Below are 25,850 nucleotides of genomic sequence, written 5' to 3' on the forward strand. Positions count from 1 at the left end.
TTGTACCAACTTGAAGACCAGGAGCCGTCCTTCTGCTTTACAGATGTTGTTTTTCAAGAGAGATGCTATTATTCCTCATTCTCGTCTTTTCAATAATCCAAGTTCAAGCTTGAAGCTCCCAAGTAAGAGAAGGGCCAACAGCAGGGCGAGTCCAGTGGTGGTGAGTCCTGGAAAGCACACACCTCAGAGCATGGCTGATTAAGATAGGGAGGGGAAGAGCCTTGGCAGCAGAGCATACTGGAAAGGAGAGTCCTGGCAGCAGGTAGAAAAGACCCATGTCTATGTACCCAACAGGTTCCACAAGAGCTCGGGGAAAGGAATACCACCAGATGGACCAGGAGTGGAGCCAAAAGCAAACTACATATCCCTGACATTTGACTACACTAGCTCCAGAGATATCTCCTAGTAAGAGGATGGATTAACGGGGGAAAATATAATCTGTTGCCTATTAAAAAATAATGCAGGACAAGAGTAATACAAAAGTATGCTGAAAAGCAAAAGTTTATCTCTAAAAATAATTTCCTATGAAACCCATAAGAACCCCTCCACATTAAAACTTCATAAAACATTGATCTCAATTTTAACAAATGTTCTACTCTAATAATGGGGAAGACTGTGTATGCGTGGGAGAGGGGATACATGGGATATCCCCGTTCCTTCCTCTCAATTTTGTTGTGAAACAAAAAATGCTCTAAAAAATAAGGTCTTTAAAAAAACACTATATGAAATAGGTGCAGAATGTCATATATAACTGGCTGAGATGGGAAGACAATATATAAGGTCAAAAAGAAAGTAGTTTACTTGAGAAACAAAAGCACAAAAGCAAAATTTAAATAAAGGTTAGAGGCAATATGAAGTAGAAATCAAACCAGAAAACCTTGTCAGATTTCTCTCTAATGCAGAGGACAAAACTGACTTCCAGAACACAGAAGAAAAACACAAAGACGGGAATAATGAGAGGCAGTGCTAACTGCAGGAGAAAAGGAAAGACAAACCAAGCTAGGAATGAGTTTGTAAAGAAAATCCAGGACAAATGGAACAGAAGCAACTAAAACTACAATCAAATAAAAATAAAAATAAACTGGGGAAAAATAAAATAAAATAAACTGGGGAGAAAAAAAAAGACTGAGCAGGTTCCCTTTGTTCCAGAGGGAGTGGAGATGGAGCATTCAATGGAGAAATGACAGAACTGTGTTTATGATGAGGAAAAAAATAATTTAAAACCAAGTGCACGGTTTACAATAAATACACATGCATGACAGAAATTAACATACACAGAACAAATTCCAGAAAAGGTACAACCAGATGGTAACAGTGGTATTGTAAGTTGTGTCTGCAATAGAAAGGTGAACTCTCCCACGTTGGGAAAGAGGCACACTGAGAAGCAAGCATGCGATGCCTCTGGAAACGCACAGGAAAACAAACCCGGAAAAGGCAAGTTAGATCCAAGGTCAGACAAACTGAACCATTGCTTATGTGATGCACCACTGTATCTACAGAAAATGTCAATCAAAATTGCTATTGATGATTTTTACAAATGAAATAAAAGTAAGTCTGACACAGCGGCACATGCCTGTAACCCAAGCAACTCAGAAGGCTGAGGCAGGAGGATCTCAAGTTCTAGACCAGTCTTGGCAACTTAGTGAGACCCTCTCTTCAAATATAAAATAAGAGGACTGGGAATTTAGCTCAGTCATAAAGCACTCAGAGGTCAATCCCTAGTGCCAAAAAGGAAAAAAAGGAATAAAAAAGGAAAAGTAAAAAGAAAATCCAAAATTAAAAAAAGCGATTGTCATTGATAGAACCAGAAAGAATAAGAGAAGGAAACCTATAGAAGTAAATGCTCTCTCTAGCATCATGTGGGAAGTCAACCAAAGGAATCTGAGTACTTCAACTTCAAGAGCAAGGGGTAAAAGCATTCTCTGTGGAGATGGCTACAGGCAAAATCACCCCTATCAAACTATGATGCCAGTAAACATTTATCTCACATTCTACTTATTTAACCCCTCTTATTCTGATTCCATGGTCACAGAATAACCTTCTAATTATGATTCTGTTCCCTGTGTAATTATGCCCAAAGGGAGAGAGAATGTGCTGATCATAGCTTACTCCATGAGATAGCCACTCCTCGTGATAAATTAATAAATGGGGGACAGGAGTTGTGGCTCAGTGGTAGAGCGCTTGCCTAGCACACGTGAGGCACTAGGTTCTATCCTCAGCACCACATAAAAATAAATAAGATAAAGGTATTCTGTCCATCTACAAATAAATAAATGGGATTGCTAGGGAAAAGAATATATGAGTTTAAAGGACTTTGAAGTATTTGGGTGGGTGTTAGAAAAACCAGTTAAGTGTACTAATTAAAGACATACGCTTCGGAATCAGAGAAATATGTGTTCAAATCCTGGCTCTGCGACCTGGCAACTGTGTGACTACAGCTGTAAATTTGGATAATAATACCTATTCTTATTGGATTTTAAGTTTTAAACAAGACAATGCATACAATGTAGTTGGCCCAGAATATGGCACATGGTAGGTGTCCAAAAAATACTTGCTGAGTAGTGAAAATGAAGATACATGATCAATAAAGTGGTTCTTATTTTAAATATAGGATGATTTAAGCAGTTCATAAATGTCTTCCTCCAAAAGGTCCAATCTTAGGGTACTGAACAAAAATCAGAATTTGGGGTTTACCTAACCTGAAGGCCAGACTCTTAAAGACTTTATAGGCTTTTTAGGTAATTTCTGCCCTTCTGTAAGAGGTCTTTTGAGAAAAAGGCTGACAGTTTGTTTTTTTGTTTGTGTTTTGCTACCAGGGATTGAACCTGGTGTGCTCTACCACTGAGCCACATCCCTAGCCCTTTTAATTTTTTTTTTTTTGCGGTGCTGGGGTTTGAACCCAGGACCTTGATGCTTACAAGGCAAGCACTCTACCAACTGAGCTATATCCCCAGCCCTTAATTTTTTATTTTGAGACGGGGTTTCACTAAGTTGCTTAGGGCCTAGCTAAATTGCTGAGGCTGGCTTTGAACTTGAGATTCTCCTGCCTCAGTCTCCTAAGCCCCTGGATCACAGGTGTGTGCTGTAAAACCCAAGCAAAGGTTCAATTTTTAAAAGCGATGTGACTGGGTGGTGGGATTAAGAGTTACTAATTTCCTTTCTGTTGTTTACAAATTTTCTGTTATACAAAAGAAGAATTGCCCTTTTTATTACCTAAGTAATTTTTTTTTCAACTTCCTGAAAAATCTGGGCAAAGAAACAATAGTGACAAAAAAAAAAAATGAACTTAAATTGGAAATAAGATTTGGCACTAAAATGCATTACAGTGATATCCTCTAGATTCGCTAAATGTATACAGGACATTTGTTCCTAACTTTTCTATCAGCCTTCTAAAGAAATCTAGGATCACTTAGGAGACTCACAGTACCTATAATACAAAAATGAGGTAAGAACCCAGAAGCACAGCCATTCTTATTAGTAACCACAAGAGAAATTCTTCCCATGGGTATTAGCTAAATAGTGTTCCTTCTGACACCTTTCAGGAAGCAATAGGCATAGTTCCAGAACACAAGAACTAGGACATAAACTCTAGACCAACTCAAGGAGCCTACTGTTTCTTAGTTACAGAGACAAAGGAAAACCAAAACGTACTTGAAGTAAATGACTTCCACAAAGCAGTCACATGTTACAACCTGTGAAAATGGTTTTACAAGAACCTTGATATGATGCATTTTTCCTCAAAATAAATTATCACCTTGAAATGCCTAAGGAAAGTGTGCTAAAGAAAATGAATAAAAGTTGAACAGATACTTTTTAAAAAATTAAGAATATATTAAGAGCCTCTTACTGGTAGACAGAAAAAAAATGCTTTTTTTCTTTCTATCTTTCTTTTTTTTTCTTTTTGCCAGAATTAACTACACTCACAGAACTTGTTTAGTTTAAATTACAAAATGGTTTAGGCAGAAATGTCGCTGTTACAGGATCGATTCTATGTTTTGGAAAAAATACATAAGTTAGCATCTATATTTTCTCACATAAAATATGGGCTAGATCTTAGGAATCTTACCAGGTGATTCCTGCTTGATAACTGCAACATCTGGGTGTTCATCTAAGAAGAAATCTGGTAATAAAGGCTGGCCTGAAAAATTGACCCCAGAATAATTATGTTAGTGTAACAACTACAAGACACTAAGAATTTAACATGTTTAATAAAGATTGTCTTTTAAGACAATTGTCTTTTAAGATAATTCTGGAGAAATGGAAAAGGGCTCCATGAGAACTGTCAAACTACATATTTTCATGAGTGTTCCCATAACTTAGTTATCATCTCCTCCTATAACAAAATTCATCTAGTTTTAAACAACACCTATATGTGAAGCCTTTACCCTCCTCATTCTTACAACCCCCTTCTGTCCAGAACTCAGAGCTCACCTGGCCCCTGAGAGCAAGGAGGCCCTCACTAAAGAGGACATGCTTCCCAGATCAATGCATTGGGGTCTTTTCTCTCTTCCTCTTCCTCTTACCATCATGGAAACTAAGCCATATACTTCTCCCAGGCCTTATTTTCAGCTAACAGTTGTGCTTAGAAAATAAATTAACTATCTTAACATCACACTGATACCTTTCAAGGCGTATGCAAGAAGGAGGTTCAAAGGTCACAAAGCCTTCAAAATTGTAGGAAAATTACATGTTAATATTCTCATTCTCTCTCTCTCTTCCCCCCCACCACTCTGAAAAGTTAACAAACTTCTGGAAGGCAAGAATTAATTGATAATTGTTATATGTTAAAATCAGAGTACCTGTTCATACTAATAGGTTCTCAGCACTTGATAAGATTTTTAATTTAAACATAATTTAAAAGTTTGTATAAAGTGACATTATGCCTTTAAAACCTGAAGCGATCATTACACTGTACCAGGACCCAGAAGGAGGAGTCTGGTTCAGGTTCTGCAACTTATTAGCCACTGGCCCTTAGGCAAAGGCTTCATTTCTCTCAGCCTGTTTTTCCCACTGGAATATACGAACTACTAAATAATGTGAGTGTACTGTATGTCAGGTACTGTGCCAAACACATTATATACATTATTGCACATAGTTCTAACAGAAATCCTGTATGGAAAGTATCATTCGCTTCATTTTCCCAAAAAAGAAATGGGCACAGAGAAAGTGGGTAACATACTCAAAGCCACACAGTATTAAGAAGCAGAGTCAAATCTGAGCTCAAATTGTCTTTTCTCAAATTTCATGTTCTTAATCATTAAACAATATTACTTCCCTCACAGGATTGCTATGAAAGTTAAACAGATAATATAAGTGAAAGTGCTATGTAAAACTGCAATCAGCTATTTAATCCAGTGGAAACTAAAGAGACGTGTAAGGATGACACAAATCTAAAAATGTGGCTTTTGTCAGCTATAAGTTCAGTTTAATGAATAATACTTAAAATATACTTTAGTACAAATAGATATAACTCGCATCTATGGCTTCATTCATTCATTTATGTATGTGTGTGAAACAGGGTCTCACTATATTGTCCAGGAAGGTCCATAACTGCTAGGCTCAAACGATTGTCCTGCCTCAGCCTCCCAAGTAGCTGAGACTACAGTCAAGTGCCATTGCATCTTTCCTGCAATTTCAGAGGAAGTTATTTTTTAATAAGGGAGCCTCTTCTGGAAACTTCTCAAATCTGACTACTGTACCTAAGACAGTATGAGCTAACCAATGCACCTTCACAATCCATCATTAAGCTATTAAAGATCGCACTTAAAAATAAACACTTGGAATGAGTCCACAATCTTAAGTTTATAAAACAAAACAAACAAACAACAACAACAACAACAAAAAACTATTGTACCATCTGATGCATAGCCTTAAATAGAATCTTAACTCTGATTTTAACACAACTTTAAAAGTTAATTTTCATTTCTGGTTTCAAAATCTGAAAATGTCCAGTAGCTGATAAAACCCTTCTGTATCACTTCAAAAGTCCTCAACTCACTTCTATTTGTCCTTTCTCTCTTTTTCAAATATTGGTGTGGGTTTTTCACTTCAATGGAAGGACAGCTTTTAAAAGAACATATTCATTTTATAATCACACACACATAAACACACACACACACACACACACACACACACACAAGATGTACTCATTGCAGAAAATATGGAAAAAACATCACTACTTTGAAAAACTATAAGTATCACCTGGTTTAACTGCATAGATGTCAAAATTTTTTATTCCTTCCTCTTTTAAGATATTTTCATCAATAACAAAATTTCCAGTAAAACTTTTTGGCTTTTTGAAAATGGAATATGCAGCATCTGCGATGATATCAACTTTTCTACATTGGCTTTCAACACCAGATCCTCCCAGCATATCCATGGCAGCTGTGTGTATGGCTGTAGAGAAAACACAAACGTACGTGTACATAACTCCAAATCAAACAAAAGGACTGTGGAAGTAACAAGCAAGTACCTTCGTTCAAAATTACCAAGGCTAATCTCTTTATTTCTTAGATGATGAAAACAAGATCCAAAAAGCTTAAATATTTTTTTAAATGTTCTAGAGAAAGAAGAGGGTAGAAAACACATACTCCTGGACCGGAGTTGTAGCTCAGTGGTAGAGCAGTTGCCTGACATATGTGAGACCCTGGGTTCAATCCTCAGCACTGCATAGAAATAAGTTAATTAAATAAAAGATCCAATGATGACTAAAAATTATTTTAAAAAAAGAAAAAGAAAACACATACTCCTTACCCTGTACGATGCTGCCCTACATAGGACTCCCTTAGGAGAATCACAGCTAAAGAGACTTCTGATTTAGGACATTCAATAATTCACCTGGTACCAGGCGTGGTGGTGCATGCCTATAATCCCAGAGGCTCAGGAGGATGAAGCAGGAGGATCATCATGAGTTCAAAGCCAGCCTCAGCAACTTAGCAAAATCCTAAGTAACTCAGCGAGACCCAATCTCTAAATAAAATATTAAAAAGGGCTGGGGATGTGGTTCAGAGGTCAAGCGCCCCTGGGTTCAGTGCCCCATACCAAAATAAAAAGAATTCATGGCATTCCTCAGTCAAGAAAGCCAGTAAGGTATAAAGAAAACACACTGAGCACAAAGGCACGTGAGTGGGATTTTTATACCAACATCGTTGGTCCTCAGTTTTCCACCTCTAAAATATGGAGCTCCCATTCCTAAGTTTACTACTCCTCTTACTCCTGCATTAGAAAACAGACATTGTTTCTCTTGTTCATCACTGGATCACCAGTGTCTAAAACAATGACAAAAGCCCACAACTGTGCAAGGAATACTGGCAGGATTTTGGAGGGTTGTTTTAAAATTCAGACAATACTGGGTTATAGAAAATTTTAGCAAATAAAATAAAAAGAAGTAAAGGAAGAATCTGTTTGTATGTCAGTTTGGGTGCAGGTGACTGAACCCAGGGCCTCTACACCACCAGTCCAAAGGGAAAATTTTTCAAATTAACTATAATCTATAATTTTTGATTTTCACAATTTGGTTTTTTGTTTGTTTTTGTTTTTTTGGCATGGGGTGGTTAGTACTGGGGATTGGATCCAGGGTGTTTCACCACTGAGCTACACCCCTAGTCCTTTTATTTTTTTGAGACAGGGTCTCATGCTGAGGCTGGCCTGGAACTAACAATCCTCCTGCCTTAGGCCTTCTGAGTAGATGGGCAGATACTTGTTAAAGTCTATGTTTCTTATATGAAGTAATGTGCAACTCCATGAGTAGTACATTGTTAATTATATACTGCCAAATTGTAACATCTCAATTTGCTGAAGTATATCTTAGCTTACACACAAACAATGAAAATCAATTTGTTTCCATGTGCTATTTTTTTTTTTTTTTTTTTTTTTTGGTACCAGGGATTGAACCTAGGGGTGCTTAACCACTGACCACTGAGCCACATTCCCAGCCCCTTTTATTTTTATTTTGAGACAGGGCCTCGCCAAGCTGCTTAGGGCCTTGCTAAGGTGCTGAGGCTGGCTTTGAACTTGCCACCCTCCTGCCTCCACCTCCTGAACCACTGGGATTACAGGCATGTGCCACCATACCCAGATTTGAGATTCTAGCAAAACTTCTCTCTGTTCCATCATCAAAACAGCATTTGAAATTATTACACACTGTAACAACTTATATACTTGCTCAATTAACTTGGGGGATTTCCTAAAAGCACTGAGTTAGAAGATACTTTTATACCTTATAACTAAAGTTCACTTACTAGGAGTTAATTTTTTTTTAACTCAAGAATTCTGGTTTCACCCTTGAAGTGATGTCTAATTAAAAAAAAAGCAGCTAACATTCATTAAGTGTACCTTGTGCTAGGCATGCTCCTACACATTTTTACATATATTATCTGAATTAATTCTTAGAACTTTTATTCCCACTTTGCAGAAAGAAGCACTAAGACACAAAGGGGATGTGACTTGCCCAGGGTCACAAAAGCTGGAATTCAAGTACCTGGAAGCTTGACTTCTAGCCAACACACGTACTTTGTTAACCAAGTTCTTAAGAACTCAGTTATAATTCCATAAACTACTCAATTTTTCTGTAACTATTTCAAGACAGCAAATTTTGAGACCATTATACATATTCATATACTTCTAGTTTCAACATAGACTATATGAACGGCATGAGAATTTTTTAAAATTCTAAATTAGAAGACTAATAAAAATATGTATGTCAGGTTGGTGGTATAGTTCAGTAGTAGCGTGTTTGCCTAGCATGTGCAAAGCCCTGAGTTTGATCCCAGGCAATACAAAAAAAAAAAAAAAAAAAGAATAGGTCAAATATATACATGCTATGTGTGCATGCATGCATGTACAGAACATAAGAACAAGGAATTGTTCTCCCAAACAACCTACTATTACTTTTAACAATCTTTCTAGAGAAGACAGAAAGAAGGCACAAGTAGACTCAAAATTAAGAGGCAAACTCAGGAGCTATGTAGTTATTCTTTTTCTTTCTTCTTTCTTTCTTTCTTTCTTTCTTTCTTTCTTTCTTTCTCCTTTCTTTCTCTCTCTCTCTCTCTCTCTCTCTCTCTCTCTCTCTCTCTCTCTCTCTTCTTTCTTTCTTTCTTTCTTTCTTTCTTTCTTTCTTTCTTTCTTTCTTTCTTTCTTTCTTCTTTCTTTCTTTCTTTCTTTCTTTCTTTCTTTCTTTCTTTCTTTCTTTCTTTCTTTCTTTCTTTCTTTCTTTCTTTCTTTCTTTCTTTCTTTCTTTCTTTTTGTGGCCACACTGGGAATCAAACCCAGGGCCTTACACATGCCAGAGAAGTCTCTCCCTCTGAACCACATTACCAGGCCCAAATCTTCTCAAAATCTCAAGATTTTACAATGTCAACAGGTTAACTCGACAGGTAGATAAAAACTGATAATAAAAACAGCCTAATAATAGGATCCATCAAATAAAATTTCCTGATGATCTCTGGGAAAGAAAATGAGTGAATTATAATGAATAGAGATAAAACTTCAATCACAAGAATCAGAAAAGTAACTCCAAAACTTGAGTCTTATTAGGGAATAACTGGAGAGATATCTAATAGCTTCTTTTTTTTTTTTTTTTTTTTTTGGGTGCTGGGGATCGAACTCAGGGCCTTGTGCTTACAAGGCAAGCACTCTACCAACTGAGCTATCTCCCCAGCCCCCTCTAATAGCTTCTGATTGATTCTCCTAACAAGAGTTTACTCAAAACCAACTGTAACAAGTCTTAAAACCAACCAAAGATTTCTTCTTATATAAACATTTGGAGTACATATCAAGCTTAAAATATCAGCACTGCCTTCAACTCCTTCTCCACTGAGAGCTTGCCTCTCCTCTCAACACCTGCCAGCCCCCACTGCCCCTCACCGGTATCTATGTGTGTGCTCACTGACTCAATTATGTCACCATTTACTTTATACAACACTAAGGATACAAAAGAACTATCAATGGAACCATGAAACATCATCAACTGCAAGGTGCATATTGATATCAGAGATGTAAAATATTTTGATATCACAAATGTAAAAGTGTAAAACCTGGGTATCTCAGAATCAACAAAATATGATACAAAAGTTGTTGAACCCAATCAGTGAATAGGTCCCTGGAAAAACAGGGGGATTTGTTTTGATTTCCAGTACCAAAGTGGAGGAGACAGCTGCCCGCTGTCTCCTCACCCTCCATGGCTAACTGAGTTCTCACATCTGTTTGTAATGTGATCCAGGTGTCAGAGGACTGTGACCGTCCTCTTTGCTGCCACTACCAGATCAGCAGTTGCCCTTCCCAAACTCCTCATCCCAGCCTGCCCACATAAAATCCAACCCAAAGTGAACTTTCCTGTTTCCAACACATGTGTCCAGACCAGTCAAGTGGAGGAGGCACAAACATTTTGAGTAGCAGCCAGCTTCCCTTTTCCCCCACCCTACACCATAACAGGAACTATGAAATGGGTCTTACAGAAAGAAAAAATTATAATCCTAGAGTGATTCAAGATAGTCTGTCTTGACACTATAAGCATACATGATCACTCTCAGTCTCAATGTAGATAGACTATATGAATCACAGAGAATTCTTAAAAATTCTAAATTAGAAGTCTTATTAAGAATATGTTTGCTGAAGCTGGGCGTGGTGGTGCATGCATATAATCTCAGCTACTTAGGAGGTGGAGGCAGGAGGATCACAAGTTTGAGACTAGCTGGGGAACTTAGTAAGACTCTGTCTCAAAACAAAATTTTAAGAAGGGTTGGGGATATGGCTCATTGATAGAATACTAGCCTGATATGCATAAGATCTTGGGTTCAATCCCCAGAACTAAAAAAAAAAAAAAAAAAAATATGGCAGGTATAGTTCAGTACAGTAGAGTGCTTGCCTAAGTATGTGTAAGCCCTTGGGTTCCATCCCTAGCACTGCAAAAACAAAGACACATAGATACATGCCATGCACATGTGTGTATGTATGTGAGTGTATGATCATCCAGTGAGAAACCATTACAGGCCTGCCCTCTGATTCTTCTCTAGATGTGATAAATTTAGCAGAATGAAAAGTGTTAAAGCCAGGAGGGGCAATATCACCAGTACCAAGCCAAGAGGTCAAGCAGGATGCTGCTCTGATTAAAAATAATATATGTTACACGGTATCCATTTCACTCCTTGTGATAATATCTCCTTTTCCTTAAATGGCAATCATGTTGTCAGACTACTTCTAGCTGACATAAATCAGTTCCAGCTGACATTCTTCTACACAGTCCAGAATGAGGAAATGTGTTTTTGTTTTTGTTTTTTTAATTAATCAAACAGCCCAGAGCCTGGACACCTCTTCAAATCCATTTCACTGCCTTACTCATGAATAATGTAACATTCTAGCTATCTTTCCTGCCTCATCTCTCTATAATCTTATAAGTCATCCAATAGTCAGATGTGGGATTAAATGTCTTAAATCTATCAACAAACATATCACCTTATTACTACCTTTCCATCCTACTTATTATTACTAAACTGTTTTTTAAAAGAAAATTATTTTTTCCAGTGCTGGGGATTGAACCCAGGGACATTTTAGCACTGAAACTACAATCCCCAAACCACCATCCCTTACTTTTTTTGTTGTAGTTGTTAATTTTGATACAGTCTCACTAAATTGCCCAGGCCAGCCTTGAACTTGTGATCCTCCTGCCTCAGCCTCTCAAGTGGCTATAATCACTAGTACATGCCAACACTCCTGGCTATGAAATTTTGCCTATATTCAGTAGAGAGCCATTTGAAGAATTTTTAAAACAGAAGAGCAATAATAAGAAGAAAGGAAAATAGGAGCATGAAGTGATATGGCTGTTTAAGATGTTTAATCCCGCACCTGACTATCGAATGACTTGTAAGACTACAGCGAGAGGAGGTAAAGATAGAATATTACAGTGCTCATGAGCAAGGCAATGAGAATGGACTTGAGAGCTCCTAGGCTGGGGATGCAGCTCAGTGCTAGAGCGCTTGCCTAACATGTGTGAGGCCCTGGGCTCGACCCCCAGCATGGGGCAGGGGTGGATATCAACAGCTACAGCTGGCAAACAAGACTTGAAGATTAGCTCATCCATCTCCCTCCACACCCTCATCTCCACCCAACATTCCAGTGAGCCTGAAGTACCTGAGTTGCTCAAGTTCAGTGGGAAACAACAGCCAACACCCTATTGTACACCCCATCAAACTCCTGGAGTTCCGCCACATGCACAGATTTTCCCATGCTCCAGCTTTTGCATATGTGGTTGGCTATGCCAAGGGATGGATTCCCCAGTTCTCCTTGCTAGCCTCACCATCCCCTTGAGATCTTATTTCAACTGTATGTCTCCTTTTGAAAATCTCCATTCATTACCCTTTAACCTGAGCTACAAGGCCCTCCTGCTATGTTTCAAAAGCACCCTGTATATATTTCATCATTCCATGTATCACAAGGAATATGACTATAAATTTAATTTACCATGTCATCAATTCTCAGACCAAATGATACCACTGGCTCCAAGATGTCTAGTAAACCGAAAACAAGCACCTTAAAGTTACAGCAAAGAGCTGATTTCTCCTGCAGATCCTGATGATGTCTTCGGTATTTTGTGCCACACAATATTCTCCTTCATATAAAGTTTTGTCTACTTTGAAGCTAAGAAGGAGGCAATCATACTGCACGTTTGTTCGTTCATTTCACTCATTCATTCATCAAACATCTACTGAAAGTCTATAATGACTAGACTAAAATGAACACAGTAAACACTTGTCCCTATTCTCAAGAAGTTTTCATTTTAGGAAGGAATGCACTGAACAACCACAATTTTAAATTAGTAATTACAAATGTGTTAAGTGAAGTGAAGGAGATGCAAAGGCTACCAAATTCAGTGGTGAATCCCCACCTTATAAAAACTAATAGCAACATTTGACACAATCGCTCCCCTTCCTCCTCAAAACACTTGTTTCAAATGGTTTTCAAGGCATCATACTCTGGATTTCTTCCTCTCTTACTGGCCTGTGCAGGTCTTCCTCTTTTTCTCAGCCATTTAATGATGCACAGGCCAATGGTCCTTCTTCCCTGTGCATCATCAAGTCTTGTGGCTGCACACACCATCGATTGATATGCTGATAACCCCCAGACTCGCATGCCCAGCTGTCTATTGACCATTTCCACTTGGATGCTCAAACACAATGCCCCAAACTGAACTCCTAATCTTGCTCTCCTAATCTATGGCCTTTCCCCATCTCAGTCCATGGCATGTGCACTGCTCTAGTTGCTCAAGTCAAAAATCTTGGCATCATCTTTGACTCTGTCCTCTTGCGCCCACATCCAATCCATCAGCAGAACCTGCTGGTTCTATCTGTAGAATATCTCACTATGTGACCATTCTCCACCACCTTTACTGCACTGCAGTTGCATCCAGTTTCTCTCTTTGTGCTCCCCGTCCAGGAAAACCTAGGCTCAACAGAACAGCTGGAGAGATACTTTAAAGCATTTAAGATAGGTCAGGTCATTCCTCTGCTCAAAACCCAGCAACAGCTTATTTCATCCAAGTAAAAGGTGGGACCTTGGCAAGGACCTATGACATCTGACCCCCATTTCCCATGGATATCATCTCATCATGTCCTACTCCTCTCCCCTTACTCCAGAAACACTGGCCTTCTCCCTGCTCTCTGAGCCCATCAGCCATGCTTATCCCCAGGACCTTTTCACTGATGACTTCTTCTGCCTTGGACACTTTTCTTTCAGATAACACATTCCCCAGGCTAACTCTGTCACCTCCAAGTCTACATTCAAATGCAACATTCTCAAAAAAGCCAAGCTTTTCTTTTTTAATTGAAACCTTCTCTCCCCAACATACGAGACTCCCAATCCCCCTTACTTTGTTCTATTTCCTCACAGCATTATCATCTATTTGATTGTCTACTGTGTCTCTCCCAATTAGACTGTTATGTTCCATGAGTGCAGAGATTCTTATCAGTTTTGTCCTGATGTACCTTAAGCAAACAGAACAGAACCTGGCACATAACAGGTGTCTAATAATGTCTGTTGTATCAATAAGATCTAAAATTCTTCGTCATAGGCTTTTTCTCACTTTGTTAACTCAGGATTCCAAAAACCTACAGGTTAGAGGAGTGGAGGCAAGCAGGAAGACCAAGAGCAAACAATGGTAACAAACTCTTCATCTCCCCACTAAATGGTAAACTCTGTGAGGGTGAAGATCGCATGGCCTTCATCTCAGAACCCAATGCCTGCACTCAGCAGATGAATTATCTGTGAAAAGCATCATCGATGAATACTGCTGAGAACCATGTAAGTCTCAATGAATGTTTGGAAAACAAATGAATGGAAAGTGACAACATAAAAGAGGTACAAAGAGAACTCCATTACCTCTGAGTCTTCCCTTTTAACTGACTGCCTAACTCTATCAATTTTGGTAGCAGTGACAACTAATTGAGCTGGGGAAGGAACCTGAGAAAGTATGAGAGAGAAGTCGAAAGGCTGAGGCAGAAGCTCAGGAGACTGAGGCAGGAGGATCACAAGTTCAAAGCCAACATCAGCAACTCAGCAAGGACCTAAAGCAACTCAGCAAGACCCTGTCTCTAAATAAAATACAAAACAGGGCTGAGGATGTGGCTCAGTGGTTGAGTGCCTCTGAGTTCAATCCCTAGTACCAAAAAAAAAAAATGTTTAGGAAGGTGTTGTTTATAATTTTGAAATCCAAATGCATTTCTATGTCCCAGCACCAAACAGAGCTGTAACTGCTCCAAAATGAGACTATCAAAATGCCCCTCTGTCCCCAAACCCAGGCTCATATGAGCCCTTTAGAATACAAAGACTTTCCTAACTCCTAAGTTTTAAAGAGAGTTTACTGCTTTTGGTTAAAGACCAATATTAAAGTTTTCTCTTATATTCTCTTCTATATCAAGAATTCTTGTTTGGTCTGAGGATATAGCTTAGTTGGTAGAGTGCTCGTTTTGCATGCACAAGACCCTAGGTTCAATTCCTCGTACCACCACGAAAAAAAAAAAAAAGTCTTCATAAACAAACAAAAAAAAAGAATTCTTGTTTAGTACCTATATTTCATATTTCCAGTTATTCTATCATAATCCACTTATATTTAGTCATACATACTGCAGTGTTATTTGCTTTCATTATTTTCTCTTTTCTTTTCTGAATCCTAGCCTGAAAAGTCTGTTCTGACAGTGTGCTGTTTAAGAGCCTTTTCTAGATTTTTCTCAAGTGTGATAGCAGATTCACATTCTTCCTTCAATAAATATTATCTTGGCTGAGTTCCTTCCTGTTAGTAGTGTACAGATGTTATTTCACAGCCTTCTAATTTCTGGTGTTGAAGATAAAAAGAGACTGTAGACTTTTTTTTTTTTTTTTTTTTGGTTAAGAAACATGCTTGACAAATTTTCTTTTTATCCGTGAAATTCTGAAAGTCCTCAGATGTTTTTTTTCCCACTTCCTATAACTCAGGCTCATATTTGGTAAACCTTTCAATTTACCCATGTCTGTCTTTCTTCAATCTCAGGGGAATTGTTTTCTATTATTGATTCAATTATCGCTTTTCCTCTATTTGTTCTTTTTCCAGTCCTCCTTCTGGGACTCCTGATATTTGCATGTTCCCCTTGATGTGTTTTCTAAGTCTCTTCTTTTTAGTCACAGTGCATTTGCTCTTTTTTGTCTTCTACTTGAACTTCCAAGCTATTTATTCAGGTATTACAATAAATATCCAGTCCTTCCATCCATCTGCTGTACATATATTTTTTATTCACAACAATCTATTTTTATTTCCAGAAAGCATTTTTCTGCTATAATTCAATCTCTTAATGTAGCTATTGTTTTTAATCAAGATATTTTCTGTTTCTTTAGCAGTTTTATTCCACTGAAAGCTGCTATTCTAGGTGTTTTATTTATTTTTTCTGTGTCTTGGATATGAGTCCCTTTACCTGCACTGAATTTTGCTTTGCTTGTTCAAGGCTCTGTTTACAGTTAGATACTGTAGATGCTCAACTTTGCCAGCATTAATTAAGTACAACAGTCTCTGCCCCATGGGTAGTTAACACATCAGATGTACCAGTCATTAAATCCATTTTGGGCCCTAAAGAAGAAGTTTCCCTGTGTTCCTTACTGTCTATGCCTCAGGGGGAAGAAATCTCTCCTACTGAGCTACCCTGTTGAGGTCCTCAAATCTCCTCCATTCAAGTTCTGTTCAGGAGCTTTCAGTACAAATGTTCCTCAACTTATAATGGGATTATGCCCTTATAAACCCATCATAAATTGAGAATATCTTAAATGGGGATGGTGGTGTATGCCTGTAATCCCAGCAACTCAAGAGGCTGAGGCAGGAGGGTTGAAAGTTTGAGGTCAGCCTCAGCAACTTAGCAAGATCCTGTTCTCAAAATAAAAAATAAAAAGGGCTGGTGGTAAAGCACCCCTGGGTTCAATTCCTAGTACCAAAAAAAAAAAAAAAGTATTTAATGCATAACCTACTTCAGCTTAGCCTACCATACAGAACACTTAAATTAGACTACAGTTGGACAAATCATCTAAACAAAGCATATTTTATGACAGAATATTCAATATCATGTACATACTTAGATGGGTATTCGGGTTTGCTTGTTTATACTGGGGATTTAATCCAGGAGGACTTTACCACTGAGCTACATCCCCAGTTTTTTTTGTTTTGAGACAGGGTCTCACTAAGTTGCTTAGGGCCTCACTAAGTTACTGAGGCTGGCTTTGAATTAGTGATCCTCCTGCCTTAGCCTTCTGAGTCACTTGGGTTACAGGTGCACACCACCACATTCAGCCAGATGGGCATTTTATAAACATGGGAGTATGCAAAAACACAAAACACAATATCCAAAATGATGCCGACAGCACAGTAGACAGCAGAAATCAGCTGTTACCCTGATGTGACTCTGTGGCTGACTGGAAGTAGCAGCTCGTTGCTACTGTCCAGTATCACAAGAGTATTGTACTGCATATTCTTAGCCTAGGAAAAAAGCAAAATTCAAAATCAGAAGTACAGCTTCTACTGAAAGCTGAACTACTTTCACATCATTGAAGAGTCAGAAAATCATTAAACCCAACCATCCTAAGTTGGAGACTGTCTGTATCTAGTCTCCCTCCAGTGTTCTCTGCTGGCCCCATTTTGTCCTCTCTCCCAGAAGGAATTAAAGTCCTTCTCAGTCACAGTCTTATTCTTTCCTTCCTAGTCTGACCCTCCTCATATTAAATGAAAAAAAAAAAAATCCAATTTGCTACCAATTAAGTATTTTCAAGAAACATGATGAAAAATATGAAGAGACTTTCAAAAAAAATCCAAAAGTGCCATTTATCAATGACTATCTGAATACCACTCTGTATAGGACCCAGGAGAGAACACACCACTCTGATTTCTAAGGCAATTCCTTGGAAGGGGCCACTCTAATCTCTAAAGTTCTGATGTTTCTGATGTTAGTGTAATGAAGTTCTGTTAAAAATGTAGTGAATAGGGATGGGGCTGTAGCTCAGTGGCAAAGCGCTTGTCTGACATGGCACTGGGTTTGATCCTTAGCACCACACAAAAATAAACAAAAATAATAATAATAAAGGCATGTGGTGCATCTACAACTACAAAGAAATAAAATTAAAAATTAAAAAAATGTGAATGAATGAAAAAGTAGTTCCCACTATGATATGTTTATCATTAGACATACTTTTCAGGGATGAGATGCCCATTTAGACTGAAGAGGAAAGAAATTAAGGTTTTCATGGGCTATATCTATTAGGTATATAAAAATCTATGATGAACTAAGTTATCTTCTCTTTTTCTTCCTTTGAGCTATTCTGATATAAAAGTGGTAAAGTAAAAAATCTACAAGAAAGACAGATTTTCCCTTTTTCTCATATTTTTATATCTCTCTCATTTTCTGCATCTCATTCAGCAGCCAGGAGGCCATCAACTTGTCATACCAAAACTGTAAATTTATATACGAAGCCCAGGTCCATGAAGACTCTTCTGTCATCCAAGAAGACTCTGGGTACTCTGTGAACTCACAAGAACTCATATGAAAGTACAGATAATCCAGCCTTTTATAAAGGCAGAAATAAAAATAATAAGAATATAAGGAAATTAAAAAGCATTTTTTGGGACATGTAAGGAGAAAACAAAAGCATAAAAATCTGTAAAATTTAGGAAGATACCAAAGACAAAGACAAAGAAAAGGTTAGGGAAGCACATGTTGGCCTTCATGAGACTCTCCACATGGTCCAGTGTTCACTGTTCCTACTACAGCTCTGGTTGTAGCTCCAGTCAAAGCTGAAAGATGACTGACAAGGCTTTTATGCTGCACAAAAAAAATTGAACATGTTTTCCAACTGATACTACTGTTGACAGTCTACCCCTGCCCACTCCATCACACCTGAGATATAGCTCAAGAGTGCCAAGGAAGCAGGGTGTGGTGGCACACACCTGTAATCCCAGCCACTCGGGAGGCTGAGACAGGAGGATCGTGAGTTCAAAGCCAACTTCAGCAATTTAGTGAGTCCCTAAGCAATTCAGTGAGACCCTGTCTCTGAATAAAATACAAAAAAGGGCTGGGGATGTGGCTCAGTGGTTAAGTGCCCCTGAGTTCCATCCCCAGTACCCAAAAAAACAAAAAAAAAAAAAAAAAGAAAGAAAGAAAAAGAAAAAGTGCCCAGGATAGGGATAGGGGTGCAGCTCAGTGGTAGAGCACTTGCCTAGGACATCCAGGGGTGAGGTTCTGGGTTCAATCCCCAGCACTAGGGGAAGGAGGAAAAATAAATGCAAATCTTATAAAGGTACCTGTAAAGAAGTTCATACCTGTTTTAGGCCATAAGGCATTGACGGCAATTTCACCTCTAAATTCTTCTGCCATTCCAAGTACACACATAGACATACCATACTTAGCAATGGTATAAGCTGAAAAAAATCAGAAAGAATAATAATTTAATTCAGAAACAAATTAATTCATGAGTATACATAACCAATTTATTTGTTACTATTTTCTCTCTGATAGATTGATCTATCTATCTATCTCCATACCCCCATAACCCCAGTCCTACTGGGGATCCAATTGAGGCCCTTGTGCATACTAGGCCAGCACTCTACCACTGAACTACATTCCCTAGCTCCCCGATATATTTTTGAGAATTTTTTCAATAATACAAAAATATGCAAAATATAGTTTTAAAAGTGCTGGGTTTTTTTTAATAAGAGTTTTTATGAACTAATTGAACAAAGATGAACCAGTTTTATATATTTTCATCCAAATATCTGATTTAAAGATAAGATGAATGAACTTTTGTTTTTCTTAATACTATGGGAATAAACTGCATTACTACTTCTTAATTCGTTCTTTCTTTTTAAATAATAAAGGTGATTATTTAAAGAGAAACTACCACATTAGAACAACAACAACATGAGCTTGGGGTACAGCTCAGTAGCAGAGTATGCGCTTAGGATGTGCAAGGCCTCATGTTTGATCTTCAGCACCACAATAAATAAATATTAATAACCGCAAAAGGTTGCAAATTCACTTAATTAAAGCAGAACTTCTTTCGTTTTGCTCTGGGGAGTCCCATTCCAAGTGACTTTCCAAATGTTAGTGAATTCTATTGGAATAGGAACCAAGTATTTGATATAATGATCTTAATAAATCTTGTTACTTAGCATACTCACCTAAAATCATCAGTTTGCCATTAAAAAGAAAGTATTTCATGGATAGTTTTAAATCAACTTTATCTATCTATCTATCTACAGTACTAGGGAGTGAGCCCAGAGGTGCTTTACCACTAAGCTACATCCCCAGTCCTTTTAATCTTTTATCTTGATATTTATAAGGTCTCACTGAGTTGGCCAGGCTCACTTTGAATTTGTGATCCTACTGCCCCAGCCTCCTGGGCCACTGGTCTTACAGGTATGCACCATCATGTCCTGTGATTAATAAAAAATCTTCAAACTATCCCTTTATTTTTGTGGATTTAATCAACTTTATTAGAGGATAAATTACATACAATAAAACATACCCACTGGGATGTGAAAGAGTTTTCTGGGATAATAGAAATCCATATCCTGGACTGGGGTTGTTTTCTTTGTTTTTTTTTTTGTTTTTTTTTTTTTTTTTTTTTTTTTGAGTGCTAGGGATTGAACCCAGGGCCTTGTGCTTGCAAGGCAAGCACTCTACCAACTGAGCTATCTCCCCAGCCCCCTGGGGAGCTCAGTGTAGAATATTTGCCTAGCACACATGAGGCACTGGGTTCAATCCTCAATACCACATAAAAATAAATAAATAAAATAAAGGTATTGTGTTCATCTACAACTAAAACTATTTTTTAAAAAAAGAAAAGAAATCCATATCTTGATTTGGATAATGGTTATACAGGTATATAATATACACATGTCAAAACTCACTGAACCACTAAGATCCATGCACTTTCTTGAATGTAAATTATACTTCAATTTTTAAAATTATAAACTTCTAAAATTATAGATAAATGATTGCTAATCTTTCCAAAATGCTACCTATTGATTTAACAGAAAATTCACCATTGAATACCATGTACAGACAATGATTACATAATAGACACACTGATTTAATTCAAAACAAATCAACAAACCATCCCCTGACCCTACTACCTACCACAGTGCTGTTTGAACCACATTGGATTTAGGTTCAGTGGTGGACTGAGATTGAGGATATGAGCAATTTTACTCTTTTTCAAAAAGGGAATACATGCTTTAGATCTGGAAAGTGGAAGCAAACACAAGTCAAGTTAACAGCTTTCTCACAACTTTTTTTTGGACACTTTTTAAAGTTATATTTTAAGTTACTCCTATAGAGAAATTGAACTTGCTCAGTTATCTAGATATAGTTTTTCTTTGTTTTCTAGAAAGAAGATAGGAAAAGCAACTAATTTTCATGCTCTGGAACTTTACTGAGTAGCCTGATTATATTATCTGCTTGATGAAGAAAAAAAAAAAAACTTTGATACATTAGTTTTATGCCCAGATAAGGTTATACTCAACCCCAACTGTCCTAAATTCTCCCTCCTCAACACATATACTTGTCAATTTCAGAAACAGTTAAAGTAGTTTTCAGTCACCACTGTGGTAAAGAACATGGGTATTCAGCTAGGTATATAATCCCACCTACTCTGGAGGCTAAGATAGAAGTACTGCAAGTTCAAGGCCAGCCTCAGCAATTTAGCAAGACCTTGTCTCAAGATTAACAATAAAAAGGGCTGGGGGAAAACTCAGGTTTAAAAAGGAACAAACAACAACATGGGTATTGTTCAAGTCAGGCAGCCCTAGGTTCAAATTCTGCTTCTGTCCCTTCACTGTGTGAACTTGGGCAAATTACACAGCATTCTAATTTTCAGTTTTCTTCTCTATAAATGTTGGTAACACCCACCACATTCACTACAATCTGGAACTGAACAAGGATTAAAATGAGATAACATATATGATATACTTAGGACAGTGCATATACTAAACATGAAATAAATAATCACTATCATTAGTGTTACACATGCTGATTTATTTCACCTGTGTAGACTTAATACACTACACTGAGTTCTAATTGAGTAATACAACTCCCAGTACATTCCCAAATTTAATTTATACCCATATAAAATGTAATATGTCTGTGGGAGCAATACATAATTTTATTTGTTAAAAGATACTCATAAAGATAGGTAATGTGTTTCATAAGAGATTTATATCCAATATTATTAAAACTTCAAGTAGTAAGTTATCGTATAGCTAAATAATATATATTATAGCTTAATTATTATATAGCTTTATTTCATACTCAAGTCATCCTAGGATTTCAAAACTAGTTTGCTCTTCTCAAGTCATTTTTTAAAAATCTTCTAAATATTCTAAACATACAATACTTTTATTACCAAATGCAATATCTTGGTAAGTTTACAAACCAAATACAATCAATACCACTAAGGTTTTTCATTTCCAAAGGTGCTTCCTTTTTTTTTGTGTGTGTGCTACTAGGGATTGATACCCAGGGCACCACACATGCTAGGCAAGTGCTCCACCACTAAGCTATACCCCAGTCCCTATTTTTTGTTATTGTTTTTTAGACAGGGTCTCACTAAATTGCTGAGTGTAGCTTTGAACTTGCAATCCTCCTGTCTCAGTTTCCCAAGCAGCTGGCATTAATAGGCAGGAGGTGCTTCACTTTTATGGGGTGAAGTAAGGAGGATTAAAGAATATTATAGCTTATTTTCATTAAAACAGTGAAACTTCACCTCAAAGCATCTAGAGAAACAAACTAAATCTATTCTAATCAGACCATATTTTATAACTCAAAGGAAAGAACTCATTTCATTTACACTGTAAACATGAGCTTTCCTTCAATCTATGAGACAAAACCTTTCCATCTTCACCTTGCAGGCCTGCCACTCATTAGCACTAATCCTGTATCAAGCACATTTTTCACAGCAACAAGCCCTATCTTTTATATTACATAAAAATTCTTAGCACCACACATAAGATACTAACACCTTCAGCTTAATAAAAGAGTAAAATTTATCTACTAGCTTCAACTCTATTGCTAACATGGCTCACATCTGTTTATAACAAGGGAAGTTCTCAGAAAACAGTGTCACCCTCCCCCACGACTCTTCTTTGTGACTCACGTGAGATAGGTGCCTCTGGTGTTCACGCTCATCATCAAGTCCACTCTCTTTGTAGGTGTTTCCAATGTGTTGGTCAAGCTAATAGCACTGGCATTATTCACCAAAATGTCAATTCCTATTTCCAAAATAATCAGTTTCATTTTAATAGAAGTAAGACTTTATCACACACACATACACACACATACACACACACATACACACACACACATACATATGAAAGCATTTAGTCTATATTGTTGAACTCTTGGTTGGTTCAAATACTATTTTTATATAATATGATTTATCAATACACTAAAGCAAGATTCAGTAGCTGTTTTAAAACAGCACCACATGATTTGCACCAGTACAAGGGAAATATAGCCAATTACCAGCACTCTGTGGGAAATCCTAGGAGGCTTAGTCCTCATGGTTTATAGCTTCCATTCTCCTTGTTCTCTTATCTCCTGGTCTTCCCTCCCTGTATCCACGAACCCTAGGTCAAATTCCTCTCTGGCATGTCTCCAAAGCCTGTGCCTCTGCCAAGCACACTAGTCTCACTTTCCCCCAAGACCCTATTTTTAAAGACAAGCGCTTCTTTCTGGTCTTGAAACTGGGAAAAAGAGAAAGATCTTAAGTTTCAATCCCAGAAAAAGGAGCAAAATGGATCAATTTTGTTTTAGTGACTCATATGCACACACACAAACTCTATAACTAGAGGGGCACAGTGATAAATGCCTGTAAACCCAGCAACTCGGGAGGCTAGTGGGAGGATTGCAAGTTCAAGAGCAGCCTCAGCAATTTAGTGAGACCATAAGCAACTGAGTGAGACTGTCTCAAAATAAAAAATAAATAGTGCTAGGGATGTGACTCAGTGGTCAAGCACCCCTGGGTTCAATACCAAGGACCAAAAAAAAAAATCTTTAACTAATTTCTGTATACTTTATCCAGTTCCTACTATATATCATTTATAGTTATAGTTTATAGTTAGTTAAATAACATTGAATGAAAATGGCAAAATATAAAATCATGATGAACATTTCCCTTTGTTTCTACATGGCCTTCATAATTCTTTTCAAAGGGCACTTAATGACTGTTGTACAATATGAATGAACTTAATGCTACTGAACTATACTTAAAAATGGTCAGAACGGGGCTGGGGAGGTAGCTCAGCTGGTAGAGTGTTTGCCTCGCAAGCACAAGACCCTGAGTTCGATCCCCAGTACCGCAAAAAAAAAAAAAAAAAAAAAAAAAAAGGTCAGAACGGTAAATTTTGTCTTCTACCACATTTTTAAAAATTAAAAAAAAAAATTAATGCAAAAAAGAAGGGGAGACTTAACATTCCATAAAGCAGAAATACTACAATTTCTACTTCTTGGGCTACACAGATTCTAAGAACATCTTCTATTATTCTGCTAACTTTCCAACCTCCTTTTATAAAACATGTGGAAAATGATTTAAATAAGATCATTAAATTCACTAAAATATTCTAGTCATAAGTACCCTTTCTTCATAGATAGTAACATTATAAAATTTGGATCATATCCTCATTTCTCAATTTCTATACACTTTAGTACAACTTCTGTGTTACTAATTTTTTTTCTTTCTTATTTTATTTTTTCTAATAGTATTAGGGATTGAACCCAGAGGTGTTTTACCACTGACTTATGTTCCCAGCCCTGTTTATTTCTTATCTGGAGATAAGGTCTTGCTAAGTTGCCAAGGTTGTGATCCTCCTGCCTCAACCTTCGGAGTGGGGTACTACCCACCATTATCAAATTGACTGTCCCCATATCACCATGCTTGTATATTAGGAATCCTTATTTTACTTAATAATGGCCCTAAAATGCAAAAGTAGTGATGGTGGTATTTCAGATATGCCACAAAAAAGCCATAAAGTACTTTAAGAAGGTGAAAGTTCTCAACTTTAGGAAAGAAAAGTATCATTATGCTGAGGCTGCTAAGAACTACAGTAAGAATGAATCTTCTAGAGGTGACAAGGTTGGCTAGCTATGCTAACACGCTCAGGTGAGTTATGCATCTCAAAGCTCGGGCTATGAAAGGGAGAAACTGCGATCAGATAACTCAATATGTCATATTATTATCATTGCTCTATTTTATCATTGATTTTTGTTGTTAATCTCTTACTGACCTAATTTATAAACTGAACTTTATCATATGCATGTATAGGAAAAAACACAGAATATACAGGGTTCAGTTACTGTCCGTGGTTTTGGGCATCCACTGGGTGTTGTTATACTATCTATACTTCATCAATATCCAATAATCATCCACTGGATGTTATTATGCCCATATTTTATCAGTAGTCAATAATTATTTCAGAATTAAGGGACTACCTCCAAATTTCTCCACCGCCTTCTCCACCGCGTCATTGATTTGCTGTTCATCTCTCACATCAACGACACAGGGCAAGGCCCTCCCTCCAGCTGCTTCAACTACAAAGAGCAAACAAACAGAAAAGCATCAGAACATTCAAATACTATCTACGTTCCCTTCTGATAAAACCATCAGAAGAAAAAAGTACCCTATTTTCAGAAAATCGATATAAATTACTAGTGTTATAACCACTAGTGACTTCACCACCAGTATGCCAGACTGATTAACCACAACCAGCTTCAGACTAGCTGAGCCAACTCTATGAAAACACAAAAAAAGGAAGGTAATTTTTTTTTTTTTTGGGGGGGGGGTGCTGGGAATCGAACCCAGGGCCTTGTGCTTGCAAGGCAAGCACTCTACCGACTGAGCTATATCCCCAGCCCCGGAAGGTAATTTTAAAAAACTTTTTAACATGGAAAATTTCACAAGGTACACAAAAATAACAGGAGAGTTTAAAGAATTATCATTAATACATCACCTATGTTCAATGATTGCTACTGTTTTGCCAGTTTATCTTCTCCTTCCCTTGTTTTGCTTTTGTTTGTATTTGGGGCTGTAGTTCAGTGGTAAAGCGCTCACCTAGCACACGAGAAGCACTGGGTTTGAACCTCAGCACCACATAAAAACAAATAAAGGTATTGTGTCCATCTACAACTAAAAAAATTTTTTTAAATAAAAATAAAAATAAAATAAAATAATCCCCAGCATCATCTCATTCATAAGCACTTCATGTGCATTCCTCCAACATAACTAACAATGCTATTATCTTGACCAACAAAACCAGCAAAACTGAAGTGGAATTTAAGCCTTTCCTCCTGCTAAGGTGC

At 37.4% G+C, this 25,850-nt stretch overlaps 1 protein-coding gene and 1 non-coding gene across 3 annotated transcripts in view; both read right to left on the reverse strand.

The window, feature by feature from the left end:
• The window catches only part of Hsdl2 (hydroxysteroid dehydrogenase like 2), a 69,784-nt gene that overhangs the window by 23,158 nt on the left and 20,776 nt on the right, over window positions 1-25,850 (reverse strand). Inside the window, exons 3-8 of one of the 2 annotated variants that reach the window (XM_047525402.1) lie at window positions 24,984-25,082; window positions 22,651-22,765; window positions 20,637-20,740; window positions 18,818-18,916; window positions 6,202-6,396; window positions 4,067-4,138 (exon numbers count right to left, since the gene is read on the reverse strand). In XM_047525402.1, coding sequence (XP_047381358.1) covers window positions 4,067-4,138; window positions 6,202-6,396; window positions 18,818-18,916; window positions 20,637-20,740; window positions 22,651-22,765; window positions 24,984-25,082 — 684 coding nt within the window. The remainder of the gene's footprint in view (window positions 1-4,066; window positions 4,139-6,201; window positions 6,397-18,817; window positions 18,917-20,636; window positions 20,741-22,650; window positions 22,766-24,983; window positions 25,083-25,850) is intronic. The other variant, XM_047525401.1, reaches the window with a different exon arrangement.
• On the reverse strand, window positions 25,329-25,401 carry Trnaa-ugc (transfer RNA alanine (anticodon UGC)). The gene has a single exon. It is a non-coding gene; the product is annotated as a tRNA-Ala (tRNA).

Source organism: Sciurus carolinensis, chromosome 14, assembly GCF_902686445.1.
Source record: "Sciurus carolinensis chromosome 14, mSciCar1.2, whole genome shotgun sequence".
Lineage (NCBI taxonomy): Eukaryota > Metazoa > Chordata > Mammalia > Rodentia > Sciuridae > Sciurus > Sciurus carolinensis.